Raw genomic sequence first — 18,976 nt, 5'->3', positions numbered from 1 at the left:
CACTGCCAACCCAAAGATCTAACAAAAATACAAAAGTTGAAGATGTGAGTTCAGACTATAAATGCTAAAGGTGCACTGCCCAACTAATATGATAGCACAGAATCCCTAAATATAGTAAACATACGCAACTAAATAAATTTGGGAAATCCATTTGAACTTATGCCATTTTGTTTAGTAATTACCTTTAAAAAGTGAAGCATTTTTTCACAAAGATGCCAAACCACACAAGAGACTAAGAATGCCCAGTTTAAGGCCTGGGCAAATATTTGGTTTTGTTTTTGGTAAATCCCTCAGTTTTGAAGTTATCGTAAAAGGTACAGTGCTAGGCTATAGTGAAAGGAATTTAAAGGAGACAGCTTAAGGACAAAGGTTTTCCCAGACTCTGCACACTAAGAATTATTTTCCCAAAGAGGCAAGTACTAAATTACTACTAAAAGTTAAAGAAGCTAATATACTATTCTCAAGTTTCTATGACTTTAAAAGACTTAAAAAATGAAGATTTCTTGTGGCCTTTTAAAGAGAATTTTATTTGAGTGGTTCTTACAAAGATTGTTGCAATATGAAAGTCATTTGTTTGATAGAAATATCAAGCTGTCTTGTCAAACACACTGAAATAACCCAAAAATATATTTCAGAGCTCACAGAGCTTAAAAAGAGCAAAGATTATATGCAACCAGACAAAACCTATTTCTGCATTTCCTATTTCTTGCTCAGACTGCTTTCCTCACCACACTGTTACTAAACATCTTCAGGAAATGCAGGGATCATTTTGTTTGGAATCTTAAAGACACACCAGAACACACAGTATTTACAAAGAAACTTTTACAGATACATTAATTGAAAAGATACCATCAAGAAATATTATAATTTTGAAATCTCCCTTTCTTGCCAATTAATCAGAATGCAAGATGAAATGCTAACCAAACAGCCCTTTAGCTGTCTTGAATTTCCATACACTAAATGTGTATTCCAGAAACCTCTGCTAAGCCAGTAGCCAAATATCAACATTAGTGAAATGTGAAATGTAATTGCTGTGTAAAAAGTTAGGCTTCTGAAACATTAAAAACATCATTACATCTCAGTCTGCCTTTTTACAGAAAGCACATTTGTTCCCCTAGAGCTATTCCTATAGATCCTTAATGTAATTTTCTACATGAACATCTTGAAAGGCAGAACAAGAGAACAGCTTTGTATACAGTGGGATTTGCTAATTAGGGAGAATGAGCACACTGCTTTCCTGTTAACATTTTTATTTTTTCAGGGTAACAGGAATTGTATACAAATAACAGTAGACCCTTGCCTCTTTATTTTTATCTAAATAAAAGATAACTCAAGATGAATTCTCATGAAAGAAAAAAAAGCTATGTACATAAGGGACTATTTTTCTTCATCGTCTACTTGGAACCAGTAGTTGTGTTGCTGTCATAGAATCAGGAAAGAGGTTGTGGTAAGTTGGAAGAGGTACATATGCTGCTGTTATCATTTTACCTGTTGAAAGAAACAGATACATTGGGTTTAGCATCTTCACTTAGTTTTAGAACCTTAATAACACTCAGAAAAAAAACCATCCAACTCACCAGCAAACCACCTGCCATGCAATGCATTGACAGCAGCAATAGCTGCAGCGATTGATGGGCACTTCACATACACATTGCCCTAAAATTCAAAAGGACAGGAAAGGAAAAAAAGAGGTTAAGTATGTTGCTGTACATAAAATGGACTCAAAGTTTATTCAAGTTGCCTATAGAAAAACTCAGTGCTGTATAACCACAAAATGTTCTACATACTTATTCCACTAATACTGCACATGTAGAATTTTACTGAAAAATTATTTATGTTCCCAGACTAGTACTTTTTCCGTATGATTTATAAAAGTATATAAAGAAATGAATCAAGATGCCAGGATTTCACTGAAAGCTTTGAACATTACCAGGAACTCTATGATACCCAAGTCAAAATTTTCAATTATTTGAAAATTGTCTTTCTTATGGGTGTGTATTTAGCCAGTAGATTAAAACCTCTTTCAGAAAAAAAAACTCTAATGGAAGACAGTGACCATAACATCCCCCAAGTATATGTGATGATTAAGACAGAGAAGAGAGTAACAACATCCTAATTTTGTGTTTATTAAAAGATCAGGGGCTGGCCCAGTGGCGCACTGGAGAGTGCGCCGCTTCGGAGTGCAGCGGCGCTCCCGCCGAGGGTTCGGATCCCATGTGGAGACCGGTTCCAGCTCACTGGCTGAGCGCGGTGCGGGCACAACACCGAGTGTTGCGATCCCATTACCGGTCACGAAAAAAGACAAAAAGGAAAAAAAAAAAGATCAGATTTTCGGGGCCGGCCCCGTGGCGCACTTGGGAGAGTGCAGCGCTGGGAGCGCAGCGATGCTCCCGCCGCGGTTTCGGATCCTATATAGGACTGGCCGGTGCGCTCACTGGCTGAGCGTGGTGTGGGCGCCACCAAGCCAAGGGTTACGATCCCCTTACTGGTCACAAAAAAAGACAAATCAATCAATCAATCAATCAAAGATCAGATTTTCTGTGCTACAGAACACCTCCCTTAATCTTCGTTTTTGGTCTACACTGTTAAGAGTTATTGAAAAAGTCATAATACTGCAGTTCAGAAAAAAGGAACAGAGCTAAGTCTTCAAGAAAATGCCTCCTCTTGAAACAGATGTAACACTGAAAATAGAAGTTACAGAAAGGCTTATGAATTATATAACAAGGGAGTTTAACAAACTATCCACAGTACTTAGAGAAGGGATGGGCAGAGAGCTCGAAAAGCATCAGGGAGCTAAGAGAGTTAATAGAAAGTACAAGCAAGTTGGATTGTCCACAAAATCAAATTACTGAAGTAAATGCAAAACAACAAAGTCACAGAATGTGGAAAAAAAAAGAAAAAGAAATCAAGAAAAAAGAAAGAAAGACCTAGAGGACTGGGGTCCAGTAGATACAATCTACACATAACAGGAATACCTGAAACAGAGGACAAAATAAATGGAACTGAAACAGTAATTAAGGAACTGAAGAAAATTTTCCGGAGTTGAAGAACAAACCAGATCTACAAATGGAAAAAGCACACAGGGTACCTTTAAAATTTGATGAAAAGAAAGCAACACCTAGACATTCTCGTGACATTTTTAAATTTAAAGGATAAAGAAAAAATTCTATTGAGTATCCAGACAGACAAAGCAAGGTACCTATATAAAGTAGCAAAAGTCAGGTTGATTTCTCTCTTGCAACTTTAAATATGCCAGAAGACAATAAAACTAAATCTACAGAGTTTTAAGGGAAAATAATTTTGAACCAAGAATTATATACCCTGACAAGTTATTTCTGTAGAAGGGTAACTGGAAGACATTTGCAAATATGCAGAGATTAAGAAAGTATGTCATCCAAGAACCTTCCCTGAAAAGTTTGCTGAATAACACTGTGACAAACAGAACATGAACTAAGTAACTCAAGAGTAGGGAGGTAGTTGCATGAAAGAATTTTTTCCCCCCTTTTTTTGACTTTTTTTGTGACCGGCAACGGATCGCAACCCTCAGTGTCGCGCCCGGACCGGACCGGGACCGGCAACGGGACTGCAACCCTCGGTGTTGCCCCCGCACCTCGCTCAGCCAGTGAGCGGCCGGTCTGTATGTGGGATCCGAACCCTCGGAGGGAGCGCCGCCGCGCTCCCAAGCGGCGCACTGTAGCAGTGCGCCACTGGGCTGGCCCTGCATGAAAGAATTAATGTTAGCCTGGAGTTGCATATTTGCCATGAGACATACTATCCACATCCCGAGAAACCAAAGAAGACATCAATAAAGCTAGGCTGATTCCACCCTGAAGCTCACCAAAATCCAGCAGGACCCTAAGATAACATCTAGGAGGGAAACAGAAACCAGACAGAGCCTTGGTGAGACCTTGCACCTGGCTCCTTACTTGAAGCCCCCATAGTTCCTGACCCCCTCTCCTCTCCTTTTCAATTCCCACATTCCAGTCCCTCAACCCCCTCAGTAAATAAATCTGAGTCTTTGAGATGGTTTTAGTCTGGCCATTCTCCTTCAGGTTTACTAGAGAGATGGGTTTGCCTATCATCTCTCCTCAGATCACTGGTATTCCTGAATAAATGCTGATTTCCTATTCTACTTAAAAAAAAAAAAAAAAAAAGAATCAAAATACCTGAGCTGAATTTTTGTCAACATAAATATGAATAACTCCTCCATGTTTATTACATTCTTCAATAACATCATCTTTAATCTCTGTATCCCATCCAACTTCTTCTTCTCTGTAAGAAATTAAAACACTATTCAAATAAAATGTTATATATACTCTCAAATTTATCAAAAATATTCAAAATATGCATTCTTTATCTGTAAAAAATTACTTATGATAAAGGATACAGGATATGGGTGGAGGAGGCCAAAGAAAAATAAGACACTGTTTCTAACCCAGTTTATGAATTTCTATAATCAAAAATTAACATTCCAGTAGTTTACTGCTCTCTCTCAAGTGATACTTATAACAGCAATTTACCACAATTTCACAGATAAAACTAAAATAAAGAAACTTGGTGTTGGGAGAAGAGAACAAAAATCCAAGGTTCTTTCTGTTGTAAAACATGAACTAATATAAAAAAATGTAAACAGTATATTATAAATTATTAAAGTCACAATAATGAAATATAATTTATCAAAGTCGGGGCCGGCCTGTGGCTCACTTGGGAGAGTGCGGTGCTGATAACACCAAGGCCACGGGTTCGGATCCCATATAGGGATGGCCGGTTTGCTCACTGGGTGAGCGTGGTGCTGACAACACCAAATCAAGGGTTAAGATCCCCTTACCAGTCATCTTTTAAAAAAATAATAATAATAATAATAATTTATCAAAGTCAACCACATAGAAAACCTACATTTAGATTTTATTTGTATATTATAAATATGATTTATAAAACCAATGAAAAGAGACTGGATCAATGGTATAATCACTAGCTAGTGCTAATATACACCATGCACTAATCAAAGGAAGAAATATTTAAAGGACATGTTCTAACTATTAGTATGATAAAGCCTAAAATTTCAAAGTCAAAAATTTGAAAGCATAAACAGGTGATAGAAATAAATACTGATACATGCTCCATAGAAAACTTAGGATAAGCAGAAAATATAAAATCTGCAAAGCTATTAATTCAATTCCAATCTGACAAATGTATGTATCCAAAAGAAATAATTAGCAATTTGCATAAGGATTATGTTAAAAGAATCAAAATTGTTGCATTGTTTCAAATATGAAAGATATGAAAATAAATTTAGAATTAAATGTTGACTTCGAAAACTTAAACATTACAACTTTTGCAGTATACTCTTGAACTGGACCAAAGTAGGTTACTCACGTTTGAGGATTAAACATGTTAGACAGTTGGAAACACTGTGTTGCGAGTGGTTGCACGGAGGCAGCTGCAGCTAAAGCTGAAGCTAAAAAAAAGAGAGAAAGAAATGAGTTTCAGGGAAAATGCCTGAGAGTATCCCTGATAAATAACCCAAAACCAAAAAACCCATCCCAGTTGTGTAAGTCACTTGCTCACTTCACTAATTTCCTTTATTTAATACTACTAAAGTATGTACCACTACCCTATTTTAGTTGCCAGGAAACTGAGGCAACTTGTACTGAAAAAAGATATTCAGAAATTTGGAAGTACTAATTTTAGAAAGGATATTAAACTTTATGTGTAATCTGAATCAAATGAATTAGATAAAATCTCAATACAAATCAATCCAGAACGATAAAGGACAAAATGCAACATTGACTTTGCAGGACTGCCAAAGTTTACACCTTAAGAAGAGGGAAATGATAAATACAATTTTTTGAAATGCCAAATAAACCTATACCCTTTTGTATTTCTTAGGTTTCTGTGCATTAATATATAATTTTTAAATATATATAAACCTTAATTATAAACAGATTAAATTTTTAAAATAAGATGCATAAAATCATCTAAGCATTTAAGACTTCATATCCTAGGAAATTAAGTCCTATTAAGAAATCAAATTAACATTTTGAAAAGAATTGTATCTTTTAAGTACAATGGAAGAAACACTAAAAAGAGCAGCATATTATCTATAATACCAATTATTAGAATTTAAAAATTCTGAACATGGTAATATTCAAATTTAAAACACATACTGGTTTGAAGTTAGAGCACGTTCCAAGACAGTTGCTCCAGTGCTTTTATGTGATTTACAAAGATATTACCAGTAGCTGTTACAGAACTCACCGTAATCATATTATCTGACCAAATTTCATTCCAATACATAACAAACAAAGCTAAGAATAAAACAGTACATTAGAAATTATGGTAATTAAGGAGTTCCAGTCAGGATGGAGGACTAGACGGTCCCCAGCGTCACACTCTCCCAAAAATCAACCAATTTACAACTATAAAAATGTAACATCAGTGAAGCTGGGGCCACTGGAGCTCAGGGGAAGAAGAGGAGAGACCTACAGAGTTCATGAAGGTAGGAGAAACCACAATGAGAGAAAGAAAAAAACGCTTGGAGTGTTTTGGGCCATGGCCAATTTAAAGCTGGAGCTGCTGAGCACATGGAGCAGGAAACGGCAGAAGCTGCAGCTGTGCCCTTCAGATTGCATTGCTTGGAGGCAGCAGGGGAGAGGAGGGTCCTGGTGGCCCCCAGGATGGCAAGACCACTAGTGGGGTTCCCATGGACCCATTTGGGAGCGAGGAGCTAGAACAGCTGAAATAGGGGAGCCATTCAGGGCCAGTGAATCATCACAAGGGCCCGTCCCAGGGCCCATCCCATGGGAAGTGTTTGGAGCATGGGCAGTGGGGGAGACAGGCCCACGGGGAGAACAATGGGACACAGCCAAGGATAGCCGGTCCGCCCCCCAATCGGTGCAGGACCACTTAGAGGAGACTGGTCGGGAATGTGGAATTACATGGGGTGCAGTTTGATGAAAGAACTCAGGCCCATATCGGAGTTTCTGCACAACCCAGGTGCACCGGGTCTCTGGAGAGCCAGAAGTGCCTACAGGGTCAACCACTGAACCCTGATCTGCACAAAAGGCCTTCCCTAGGGAAGCAGCAGAAAGCAACAATTTGGCTCAACCACACAGCTTGGGTACTTGTTCCTACAGGAAGTTCCTCGTTTTAAAAGTAAACAAAGGACAAAAAATTAGTACTGGCCCAGGCACACAACCGGCACCTTGGGGTCCACCAGGGAACATGAGACATGGAGTCAGGGACGGGATGCCCACCCACAACCACTCACATCACCAGTGCCTCGGGACCAGTCCAGGAACCCGAGGTTTGGAGCTGGGGACCAGACCCCACTCCCATATCCAGGCACACTGCCAGCACATTGGGGCCCTGCCTGGGGGCCCAGGACATGGAGCTGGGGACTGGACCCCCCCACACACACACAACCAGGCACACTGCCAGCACCTCAGGGCCCACCCGGAGTCCTGAGGCATAGAGCCAGGGACTGGACCCCCCCTACAACCAGGCACATCACCAGTGCCAAGGAAAATGCCCATATCACCTCTATGTGGGTGGCCCACCACAGCCACCACTGTAACCATGGCTGCTGTGAAAGTGGCTAGACGTCACAACCACCACGCAGATGGTCCACCAGCCACTCTCTATGTGGGTGGCCCACCACAGCCACCACTGTAACCATGGCTGCTGTGAAAGTGGCTAGATGTCACAACCACCACGCAGATGGTCCACCAGCCACTGAGTGCACTGACACAAGGAGAGTCACCAGGAGAGACCAAAGGAAAGAAGAGGATGTCTCTCTCCACAAAGCCCATTCTGGACTGAAAGAAGCAGCAGCTGCTCTATGGTAATACTGGGGGACCTGAACACAACTATCAGCATTGGACAGAACATCTAGGCAACAAATCAACAGAGTAACTATTACTACTTCAGAGGTAGAGAAGAAAGCTAGGGTTATCAGTGGTGGGAGGGGGGAGGGAGAGGTGGACAGGGAGAGACTGGACAAGGGGCATAAAGAATAAGTTCAATTTCTAACAATATACATACTAGTAATATTGATTTGATCAACATATGTCAACACTGAACCCCAAAAATATGTATAATCAATTATGATTCAATTTTTTAAAATTACGGTAATTAAAATTAAGGACACCCGAGTAAGTATGACAAATATTCCACTAACCAATAATTAGGACCATGCATGAAATACATCATAAAGGAATGACTCTTTCAGGTAAAATTACAAGTGCTTTTGCCACTTTATATTTTCTATCGATTATTCAGTATTTTTCATTCATTAAGCTTTATTTTAAGTTAAAACAAAAATGCCAAAACAACATGTTGAATTCTATTGAGGGAAAAGTTAAAACAGAATTGTAAAACATGGAAGTTTGCTTGTTGCTTGGAAAAATTAGGTCTTAAAATACCTGAGGAGAAATTTACTTTTCCACTTTCTCAAATTTACTGTAATTATATACTATGACACTAGAAAATATTAAGAAACTGCACTGTAGAAACATCCTGGATTCCACCTAGATCAATGCATATAACAGAAAAATCCACTTTCTAGGGGCCAGCACGTGGCTCATTGGGGAGAGTGCGGTACTGATAACACCAAGGCCATGGGTTCCGATCCCTATATAGGGATGGCCGGTTCGCTCACTGGCTGAGCATGGTGCTGACAACACCAAGCCAAGGGTTAAGATCCCCTTACCAGTCATCTTAAAAAAAAAAAAAGAAAGAAAAGAAAAGAAAAAGAAAAATCCTCTTTCTACTGTAAAAATCTCATAACAAAAACAGCACTGAGTACAGCTGTCTCATTTGCTGGAAAAGTTAAAATAATATATTTAATTCTTGACTATCAGGAAACATAGAACTTTTTCAATATAATCATTCCCCTGAACAACCTGAAGCATAGCCCTACAGAAGTATCATTTTCACAACAGCAAAATGCTCTTGTATGTCAAGTGGCAGAGATAATTTACTTGGTAATTATTTACTTGGAAACTGGGCCAACCCCGTGGCTCACTCTGGAGAGTGTGGCACTCATAGCACCAAGGCCGTGGGTTCAGATCCTATATAGGGATGGCCGGTGCGCTCACTGGCTGAGCATGGTGCAGACAACACCATGCTGAGAGTTGCTATCCCCTTACTGGTCAGAAAAAAAAAAGGAAATTGCAGCCTACTGTATAAACTGTTTTAATCTCTGAAATGTGCATGGAATTTAGGTCTGGATAAATCTCTTCTCATTTCTTAACCAAAAAAAAAAGGTCAGTCTTGCACTGTGATTCCTAACCATATAAGTCCACTCACTGTTTCCACGTTCTGAGAGACTTGTCTACTACAATGACAAGAGAATATTTCATTTTCTTTCTTTTTTTCCTTTTTGTCTTTTTTACTGACCGGTAACAGGATCGCAACCCTCGGTGTCATGCCCGTACCAGGGACCGGCAACGGGATCGCAACCCTCGGTGTTGCGCCCGCACCGCGCTCAGCCAGAGTGGGAACCGGTCTCCACATGGGATCCGAACCCTCGGCGGGAGCACCGCCACACTCTCCAGTGCGCCACCAGGCCGGCCCGAGAATATTTCATTTTCTAACTTCTATATAAAACTTATCAACACTAAGAACACATATGAAACAAATACAAGTCTGAAAACTTCAAGCAAGCTAAACCAAATAAATAGAGATAAACAGATAGATACACAGATAGACAGATAAATTAAATTTAATTAATTAATTAATTAATTAATTAGACAGGGATTTTCTTTGTCCATTAATAATTTGGGTTGGATCTTCTGAAATATAGATAACTCAGTATGTATATAACACTATGTACCATTCTGTCAAAACTAGGCCCAAAATACTATAACAAGATAAATATGGACAAATATGTCTCACTACATTTAATTCTATTTCAAAGACAAAAATAAAAACATAAACAGTTCAACTCACCTTCAGTCTGTTGGGAAAGTCTTGTTTGCAAATCTATAACAAAAGAGAATTCTACAGCTCAGTGCAGGAACAATGAAGAGCCTCAACTAACAGGGTAAATGTCAGGAAAGCATTAATAAAAGAGGACTACAGCAGCAGGGTTTATTATAATGAGCTTAGTAAAACCTGGCAGCAAAACCTCCTTCCCCATTCCTCATTGACAAGGCTTTGGGGCCTTTCCCCCCCCCTTCTTACCCTAGAAAACTTACTTAATGCCTCTCTCTCCCTATTCTAAATACTCTTCCACATCTCAAATTCATTCCACTATCCTACTCTTCAGTTGGGAATAATGGGAAATGGGGAAAGGGGAGCACACCGGTCAGAAAATGCATGAAAAACCCTGATCTTGAGAATTCAATTCCAAGTACTTGAGAAAACCTAGTATTTATTTATCTTTATCAGTGGCAGTAAGCATTTAATACTTTAAAAGGTTATAAAACAGTAAACACTGCAACACTATGCAATAGTACACATCAAAAAGCTGTAAACACATTCAACAAGCTCCCAATTTAGTAGGAACATAACCACTGGGAAAGACATCATTCTCACAATATGTATATATTATTTTTTAAGTGCTTATAAGACTTAACTTGTCAAGTGTAGCCCAGAAGGTTACAATTTGATTAAGGTTAAGTTTTCCTGGCCTAATCTGAAAACTTAATAGAGCAGGTATACGATCTGTGGGGGTTTCCATTTACAATCTTCATAATGCAAGGTAAATAAAACATCTGTATCAGTATTAAAAATAAAAATGCGGATTTTTTACAAATATATTTTCTCTTATTAGCATTTCTGCAGTGGAAGACATCGTATTAGAAAGTTGCTAGGGAATGAAACAGCAGGAAGTCTGAATAATAAAGAAAATACCACAGTGCTGTATGTAAAGCTACCTTGAAGCTCAGAAATATACCACATAGAAATTGTTTAGATTCAGTAACCTAATTTTCATTATAATGTGAATAAACTGCAACAGTTTATTACTATAAGGGTTTCTTGCTGGGGACAGAAAATTATCATAAAACATGGGCAAAAATGTAAACGTATGTGTAGCCCAAGTTATACTAGGATATAACTGGATCCTAGGTGCTCAAAATTACATCTCAGTGTGCTGAAGAAATGTAATTGGTGTATATTGAAGGAACTTGAAAATATGACCATAGGAACACTGTCAATAAACTTTAAATAACACAATTTGTCTTTTTTTTTTCCCTAAAATGGGAAAAAATGTAGATATCAGAAATCCATGCTATTTTAAATGTTTATCAATCCAAATCATAATTCCAAGAATGATTTTTCATGTCATTTGGTACAAATTAGGAAACAAAGAATGGGTTTCATAAAGATAAAGACTCTAAGCTACACTTAAAGGGGTCTACTAAAGAATAAAGAATAAAGAAGTATGGATATAGGTAAGGTTTTAATTGTGACAATCTGGAGAAAAGTATCCAGTTACACAATGTTTGCCTGAAAATTGAGTACTGATTATTAACACAGTAGCAATTTACAGGAAATCTAAGAAAACAATCAACATTTACAATCACCTCAATAAACACTAAAAAAGGAAATACAAGTACATAAATAACTAAAGGTAATGCTTATTTTCAGCAATCCATATGGACCTTTAGAATTTATTTGATCACAATCAGCCAAACTTAATATAAACTACACAGTGAATAAAAAGGGAAGGTGCAGTCACACATCATAGGAGAGATAATGGCTGATACTAACAGTGTTTAACATCGAAAAATTTCCAACGAGCTGAACATACTGGTTATAAAGACCAAATCCACATATTTGATACAGCATACAGGGTATAACAACACTGTTTAGAAATGACTCCTATACCACTGTATCAATTCCCTGAAGGCAGGGAACAAATCTTTTTCACCAGCCCCTAGGGGAATACCTAGAGTATTGTGAACAATCAAACATTTTCTAGATCATTAAAGAATGACCTGAAGCATGGGAAGCAATACAGGGAGACAGTTTTCAGATAAAATAACTTTTCAAACCATAAGAATAGGGTGTATTTCCGTAAGTGCTCAGTTTACTTAAACATTTTTGATTACAGCAAGTGACAGTCTATGACCACTCACTGTAAAGAATTACACTGCTAATACTTATTTTAAAAGCCAAATTAAATAATGTACTAAACCAAAGGAATAACTTAGAGACATTTTGAAGGTCATGAAATGACTGTTAAAGAAATGCCTTAAGTCTTATAATTTTTATTCTTTTTTTTTGGGGGGGGGGTGGCAGCTGGCAAGTAGGGGGAAATGAACTCATGAAGCTGAACTTTAACAAAGTGAGCTATCAGCCCTATCATTTTTATTTTTATAAGGATTCAGTGGCACAGTTGTAAGACAGGTCATACAGTTTGAAAGGAAAGAGGAAACCACAGGCAGGTTTTCTAAAAATACACTCTTTTGGAAATCCACTAAGAAGAGAAACATTGAAAGACCCCTCTTCTTAACAAATAATAATATAAAAGCAGAAATGATCCTCTCCTTTAATTAGAAGAGTTTTCGATCCTAAAGGAAATAATGAAGCAACCACATAGACCTTTTGTACATAGATACATACAAGAACAGAAATTGCCATACTTCCCTGGGGTAAGGGTTTCCTGTCATCCAAGGTCCAAATACAAATGATTTCTCCCCTAACATGTTCAAAAACATGTCTTTGACATTTCAAAATTAAATCCTACCCTATCTCCTAAATTTGGGTCAATGTCAAGGCTCATAAATATCAAATTTCAGGTAACTAAATCAAGCCTCAAAAGAAGGGGAAATCAACATTCATGAACCGAACCCTTCAAGGTTAGGTTTGTCCATTCTCCCCTCTCTTCCTGCCCTAAAGATTTCACTTCCCAACTCAACTACTTAGAAAAGCAGTTTTCTCCGCACGCTTTCTACTGCAATTGTTTTAAATAAAGCTTGATTTAAGTGCTTCTGAATGTTTTCTAAACTTAAACAAAACAAAAAAACATTTTTTATTTCAAACAATATAAACCTTATGATCCTCAGTAAAACTGATATATTTAAAAAGACCCAGGGCTGTCCCATACTTCTCTTGGTAGAGTGTGGTGCTGATAACACCAAGGCCACAGGTTCGGATCCCTAGATAGGAAGGGCCAATTGGCTCACTTCGGAGAGCATGGTGCTGACAACACCAAGTCAAGGGTTAAGATCCCCTTAGAGTCATCTTTATTAAAAAAATAAAATAAAATAAAAAGACCTACACTTATGTCAGTTTCAACTAAAAATTAGGGTGCAGGTTCAAAAACATCCTAACCGCTTATTTTGATCAGTGGATAATTCTATTCTATATCTCTACTTGCTTATATGACGTCTAGGAATTTATAGGCTAAAAGTACTTATGAATTGAATTCTCAGTGAGTCCTTTTAAATGCAAAAATTTGGCAAATTTTCGAATTAGATGAAAACAATGATTTCAGATTAGAAAAGATTCAATTCCTACCTGCCACAGCACCAAATGCCAAAGAGCCACTCATTTGTAGAGCTTGCTGAGCTGCTGGTGGAATTTGCAAACCTGTACCTGTAAAAGAATAGGCCTAAAGTACTTACTCTGTTAAGAGCAGAGAAACCACTTTTCTGTGTGCTTGCTACCAGTCACCTCACTAAATTAAAAGGAGAACAAGGTATAACGGCTGCAAGTAAATTTATTCCTTAGAATGGGGATAACATATATTACAGAAAGCAAAAGGAATCCTATAACTTATGCTTTGGTACTCAAAACACACCATAATACAGGTTCCACTACAACTTTAATATGCAAGGTACTTCATTTATGAAACTACATTTTGTTGCCAAAAGATAACACCCACTCTAAAATTTTAAAAAATCTTTTCCCATTCCTTAGTTTGCATCGTTACCTTTCCTTTTCACCACTATACCCACAATAAATCATTCATAACAGCAGGAAAAACTTACCCTCTGCAAGTCTTGCCATTAATTGGAGACGACCAGTAGTTCCCAAGTCAATTCCAGTCCTTTCCAATTCATCACTGTCCAAAAATGAACTAGCACTGGAAGCATCAGTACGTTCAGTAACATGACCAACTTTCATTGGTCTTCCTGCTAGTTCAAATCCATTAAGCTGTTCCAATGCCTTTTTGGCACATTCTGAGTCAGAAAACTATAGTATAGAGAGAGGAAAAAAGAAGTATAGTTTATTAGTTTATAAATATACCTAAGGTAAGAAAATATTTACTTGTTAAACAGTCTAGCACATTTAAACATTTATTACTACTGGGTGGATGATAAAGTAGAAATTTCAAGTTTTAAGTAATATAACCTACATGATCAGACCATAAGCTCATGCAAATTAGATTTGCTGATGTGGTGTTTTATTTTTTTTTTATTTTTTTATTTTTTTAAAAGATGACCGGTAAGGGGATCTTAACCCTTGACTTGGTGTTGTCAGCACCACGCTCACCCAGTGAGCAACCAGCCATCCCTATATGGGATCCGAACCCGTGGCCTTGGTGTTATCAGCACCACACTCTCCCGAGTGAGCCACGGGCCGGCCCCTGATGTGGTGTTTTAAAAGAAAGAAAAGATATTACCAAGTAATGACCTTTTATATTTGGGAATATGGGATCATAACAACCAAACGTGAAAAGTAATTTTTCAAGTATTATAATCCTTCCACACAATTCTAGTTTTAATTTGATGAAGGAAAGGAATATATCATCACCCATTCCATAGCTTAATCTTACATCAAAACGTTTAAGTGTTTAAAATTTTCTGGGGCTGTCCAGTTAGCTCACTTGAGAATGCGTGGTACAGATTAACACCAAAATCAAGGGTTTGGATCTGCGGCACCAGCCTGCCAACCAAAACACACACACACACAACCCCCCCAAACAAAAAAATGTCAAAAGCTTCCTATTATTATTATTATTATTATTATTTTGTCCTTTTTGAACCTATTATTGAGATGGGAACAAGTGCAGATATTATATACAGATCACTGGCACAGTAGATGACACCTACGTCACAGTAGATGACATGTCACAGCAGTTCATCATCCTTTAGGAAAATTAAGTCTTCCAATAAAAACGTGCCCACTGACCAAATACTCTATATAATCCAACCATATAAAATATTAAAAGTTTTTTTTTGGGGGGGGTGGAGAAGATATAACAACTACAATTTTCTTCGAAGTTGTTTCAACAAGCAAACGGAAAGGACATTCCTAGGTGGAAGCGGGGAGAGGGAGGAGGGAGGGAGGTTTCCGTGACGGGCCATAATAATCAACCACATTGTATACTGACAAAATAAAAATTTAAAGGAAAAAAAATAAATAAAATAAAATATTAAAAGTTTTATGGTAAATAATTACAATGCAGTGCTCAATTTAATATACATTACATGTAAAATTTTGGTTTAAACATACTCCCTGAATACAATTGCTTTTTTTGGAAGGAGGAAAAAAAAAAAAGAAGAAAATAACCACACTAATGTTATTAGAAACGAAATAAAATGTTGGTGTGTGACATTTTATTAACTTTTCTTATTTTGGTTTAAACATACTCCCTGAATACAATTGCTTTTTTTGGAAGGAGGAAAAAAAAAAAGAAGAAAATAACCACACTAATGTTATTAGAAACGAAATAAAATGTTGGTGTGTGACATTTTATTAACTTTTCTCTCACCAGTACACTAACATAGATAAAAGCCCAGTGACCAATAATTTTAACAGATTCTCTATGACCACAGCAACAGGCTTACATTTTAGTGAAATCTAGATAAAAGACAACTGTAATTTCCTGATTAAAATTTAGTCCTATGTATTTTAAACCAAAAATATTATCTATTTCCAGGAACTTAAGAGGTTATAACATAACATCATACATTTGAAAAATTGTTAGCGTGTATTTGGATAACAAAACAATATTTATCATGATCATGAAATAGCACTTAAAAATTTCACTTTCAAAAGTGGCATACGTTCACAATTATTCCATTTGCTACCTCATAACCCTGGGCTGCCATGGTTAGCCAAAAACAATTCTGGTCTTGGTTGTGAAGTATGAACACACAAAAAGGATTTTTAAGTAAAACAGAATGCCAAAAGACATTTATTTAGCTCATAAAAATGTGTGAGAGTCAGAAACTGAAGTAAAACCTTCAATTATATGAAGAGCTGGCTAAGCAAACTGACCATATATAAACAACGGAGATAGTACAGGATAATAAGGAAAGTGGTTGAACTTTCAGATTTGGTGAACACTGCTTACTAACAAATGGCTACTATCTGCAAATTTATCAAAATCACTTGAAAATATTAAGTATGCCTCCTTCCCCATAATCAGTAACAAATGTAGTTTTATGGGCCGGCCCAGTGGCGCACTCGGTAGAGTGCGGCGCTTGGGAGCGCAGCAGCACTCCTGCCGAGGGTTCGGATCCCATATAGAGACCAGTCCACTCACTGGTTGAGCGCAGTGCGGGCGCGACACCGAGAGTTGTGATCCCGTTACCGGTCACGAAAAAAGACAAAAAAGGAAAAAAAAAATGTAGTTTTATTATGCTGCTTAGGTCAAAAAATTTTAAGTCATAATGTTATAATCATGGTACTTACTGTAATAAATCCATATCCCTTGGATCGACCTGTTTCACTATCCATCATGAGCTGGATACTTTCAATCTAAAATTGAAAAGCATATGTATTATATAAATCAAGAGGAGCGTAAGTATTTTATTACTTGACAGGGTCTGAAAAATCTAGAAAAACCTCCTCCCCTCAAAAAAAGAACTGAAAACTTAATGACAACTCCCTATCGCAAAATAATTTTCTGAATGCCTAGAAACTTTCCACGCAAGAAGTTATACACTGGGGAGCACGGAAAAAATTGAACTAAGATTGTCATTTAGTTCAAAAACAAACCACTTAAAATCAGAAGTCCTTTGTAAAACCCATTCAGGAGTTAAAAACAAATCAACAACTTTGTTTCTTTTCCATTATGCTTAAAACACCAAACATTAATTCTCAATTATACCAGACATAGTAAACTGTAAAAAACGTTAGAATAATTAAAAACAATACTAGATGTAGTGATAACTGCACAACACTGTGAACATACTAAAAACGACTGACTTGTTCATTTTTAACAGGTAAACTGTTTGGTTTGTGACTTACATTTACAATATCCCAATAAAGCTGTCCATAGAGAAAAGGCATAAAAATTAAAACAGAGCACTCATATACTGGACTTGATGTTTAGATAGTTTCAGGAGCTTATTCGTTTTGTGATTACTGAGCAACCCATATTTGTGCAGTGTTTGTGTATTTCAAATAAATAAAGCAACCACATCAACACCCTAACTTTTACCATTATTGACACTCTGGTGGTTCAATAAAGGGATTGAGTGAGGTTGTGAAAGAAAATTGTAAAAAGCATTATCCAAGGGAAATTTGTAGACCACCAGTGGACAAAATACAGAAGGAATCAAGATTTTTATTCTGCGCTGCACAATCTTTTAAACCAGAGCAGTCTACCATTAACATTTATTCCAAAATACAATGTCTATTATAAATTAAGAACCAGTTGAACAGAAACAATTTGATTCCTCAATTATCTCTACATACTCCTAAAATTTCAATAAGAAAAAAAAGAAGAAAAAAGTCTCCAAAACAACCCAAGTAAAACTCTTGCTCCATGGGCCGGCCCGTGGCTCACTTGGGAGAGTGCAGTGCTGAAAACACCAAGGCCACGGATTCAGATCCCTATATAGGGATGGCCAGTTAGCTCACTGGGTGAGCGTGGTGCTGACAACACCAAGTCAAGGGTTAAAATCCCCTTACCGGTCATCTTTAAAAAAAAAAAAAACAACTCTTGCTCCAAGTACAGAGTAAGACTTTTTCACTCAATGATTTTTAAAACACTTTGATTCTAATACCCATTGTACATTTAATTGTGGCATTATAAATACTTCAACAGATTCTCTTTCAAATGATCTATCTAAATCTAAAATTTGTCACACACCTGCAACCAGACAAGTGACAACCAGTGAGCCACCACTGGAAGCCCCCTGGTCTCCCCTGCAAGAATGAGGGTGGTGCTATGGGCCTCAACCATGCCCCACCCTTTTCCTCCTTCTCCCACCATATTTCCTTTGCCCTTCCCTTCTCCACCTCTACCTCAACTGCTCAGCAACCACAGCTTAGAATGTAAAAAAAAAAATAAAAAAACTTAAAAAAATAAAAATAAGTTAGTTATGAAAACTTTACAAAACCACTGCCTCCACTCAATATTAATCCCATAGAAACATAACTAAGCACATATACAGAAATTATTATAGTTTTATTCGTTTATTTGTTTCACAAACCTACTAACAATCCACTGAAGAACTTGGACCTACCCTTCCAAAAGGTTCAAAGATCCCCCGAAGCATATCTTCAGTTATATTAAAGTGTAATGAGCCAACATAAAGCCTCATAGGTCCAGCACTTCCCTTTTGCAAATTGTTTGCCATTGCCGCAGCTCTGTTTTTTTCTGCCTACAGGTAAAATCAGACAAAATGAACATCTCAGAGCACTAATCCAAATCAGTTTAAAAAGACTAAAACCCCATTAACACCTTAGGTTTTCTTAATGACAAATGATGCTAAAAATTAGAGACATGAAACTATTATTCTATGTGAGTAAGTCAGACACAAAGGGACAAATATTACATAAATCCCATTATAGGAGGCATCTAGAATAGGCAAATTCAGAGAGACAGAATGTAAATTAGAGATTATCAAAGGCTAGGGTGAGGAAAGGATGGGTAGTTGATGAATGACTTAATGGGTAGTTTCTGTTTGGGATGATGAAAAAGTTCTGGAGATGATAGTGGAGAGGACTGTGTAACACTGAGAATATAATTAATGGCACTGACTTGTACACGTAATGGCTAAAAGGCCAAATTTTATGTTGTATTTAATTTTACCACAATAAAAACGATTTTGGAATAAGTTTT

General features: G+C 37.3%; 1 protein-coding gene across 1 annotated transcript in view; it reads right to left on the bottom strand.

Annotated features, from left to right (window-relative positions):
• Window positions 1-506: 506 nt before the first annotated feature.
• The window catches only part of RBM39 (RNA binding motif protein 39), a 37,365-nt gene continuing 18,895 nt past the window's right edge, over window positions 507-18,976 (bottom strand). Inside the window, 9 exon segments of the mRNA XM_008569499.1 lie at window positions 507-1,488; window positions 1,578-1,656; window positions 4,167-4,272; window positions 5,377-5,458; window positions 9,952-9,984; window positions 13,471-13,548; window positions 13,944-14,148; window positions 16,597-16,662; window positions 18,378-18,515. Coding sequence (XP_008567721.1) covers window positions 1,388-1,488; window positions 1,578-1,656; window positions 4,167-4,272; window positions 5,377-5,458; window positions 9,952-9,984; window positions 13,471-13,548; window positions 13,944-14,148; window positions 16,597-16,662; window positions 18,378-18,515 — 888 coding nt within the window. The 3' untranslated portion in view covers window positions 507-1,387.

The sequence above is a fragment of the Galeopterus variegatus genome, unplaced genomic scaffold (genome assembly GCF_000696425.1).
Source record: "Galeopterus variegatus unplaced genomic scaffold, G_variegatus-3.0.2 Scaffold3, whole genome shotgun sequence".
NCBI lineage: Eukaryota > Metazoa > Chordata > Mammalia > Dermoptera > Cynocephalidae > Galeopterus > Galeopterus variegatus.
Note: the sequence above shows the minus strand (reverse complement) of the source record. Positions and strands in the feature narration are given on the sequence as shown.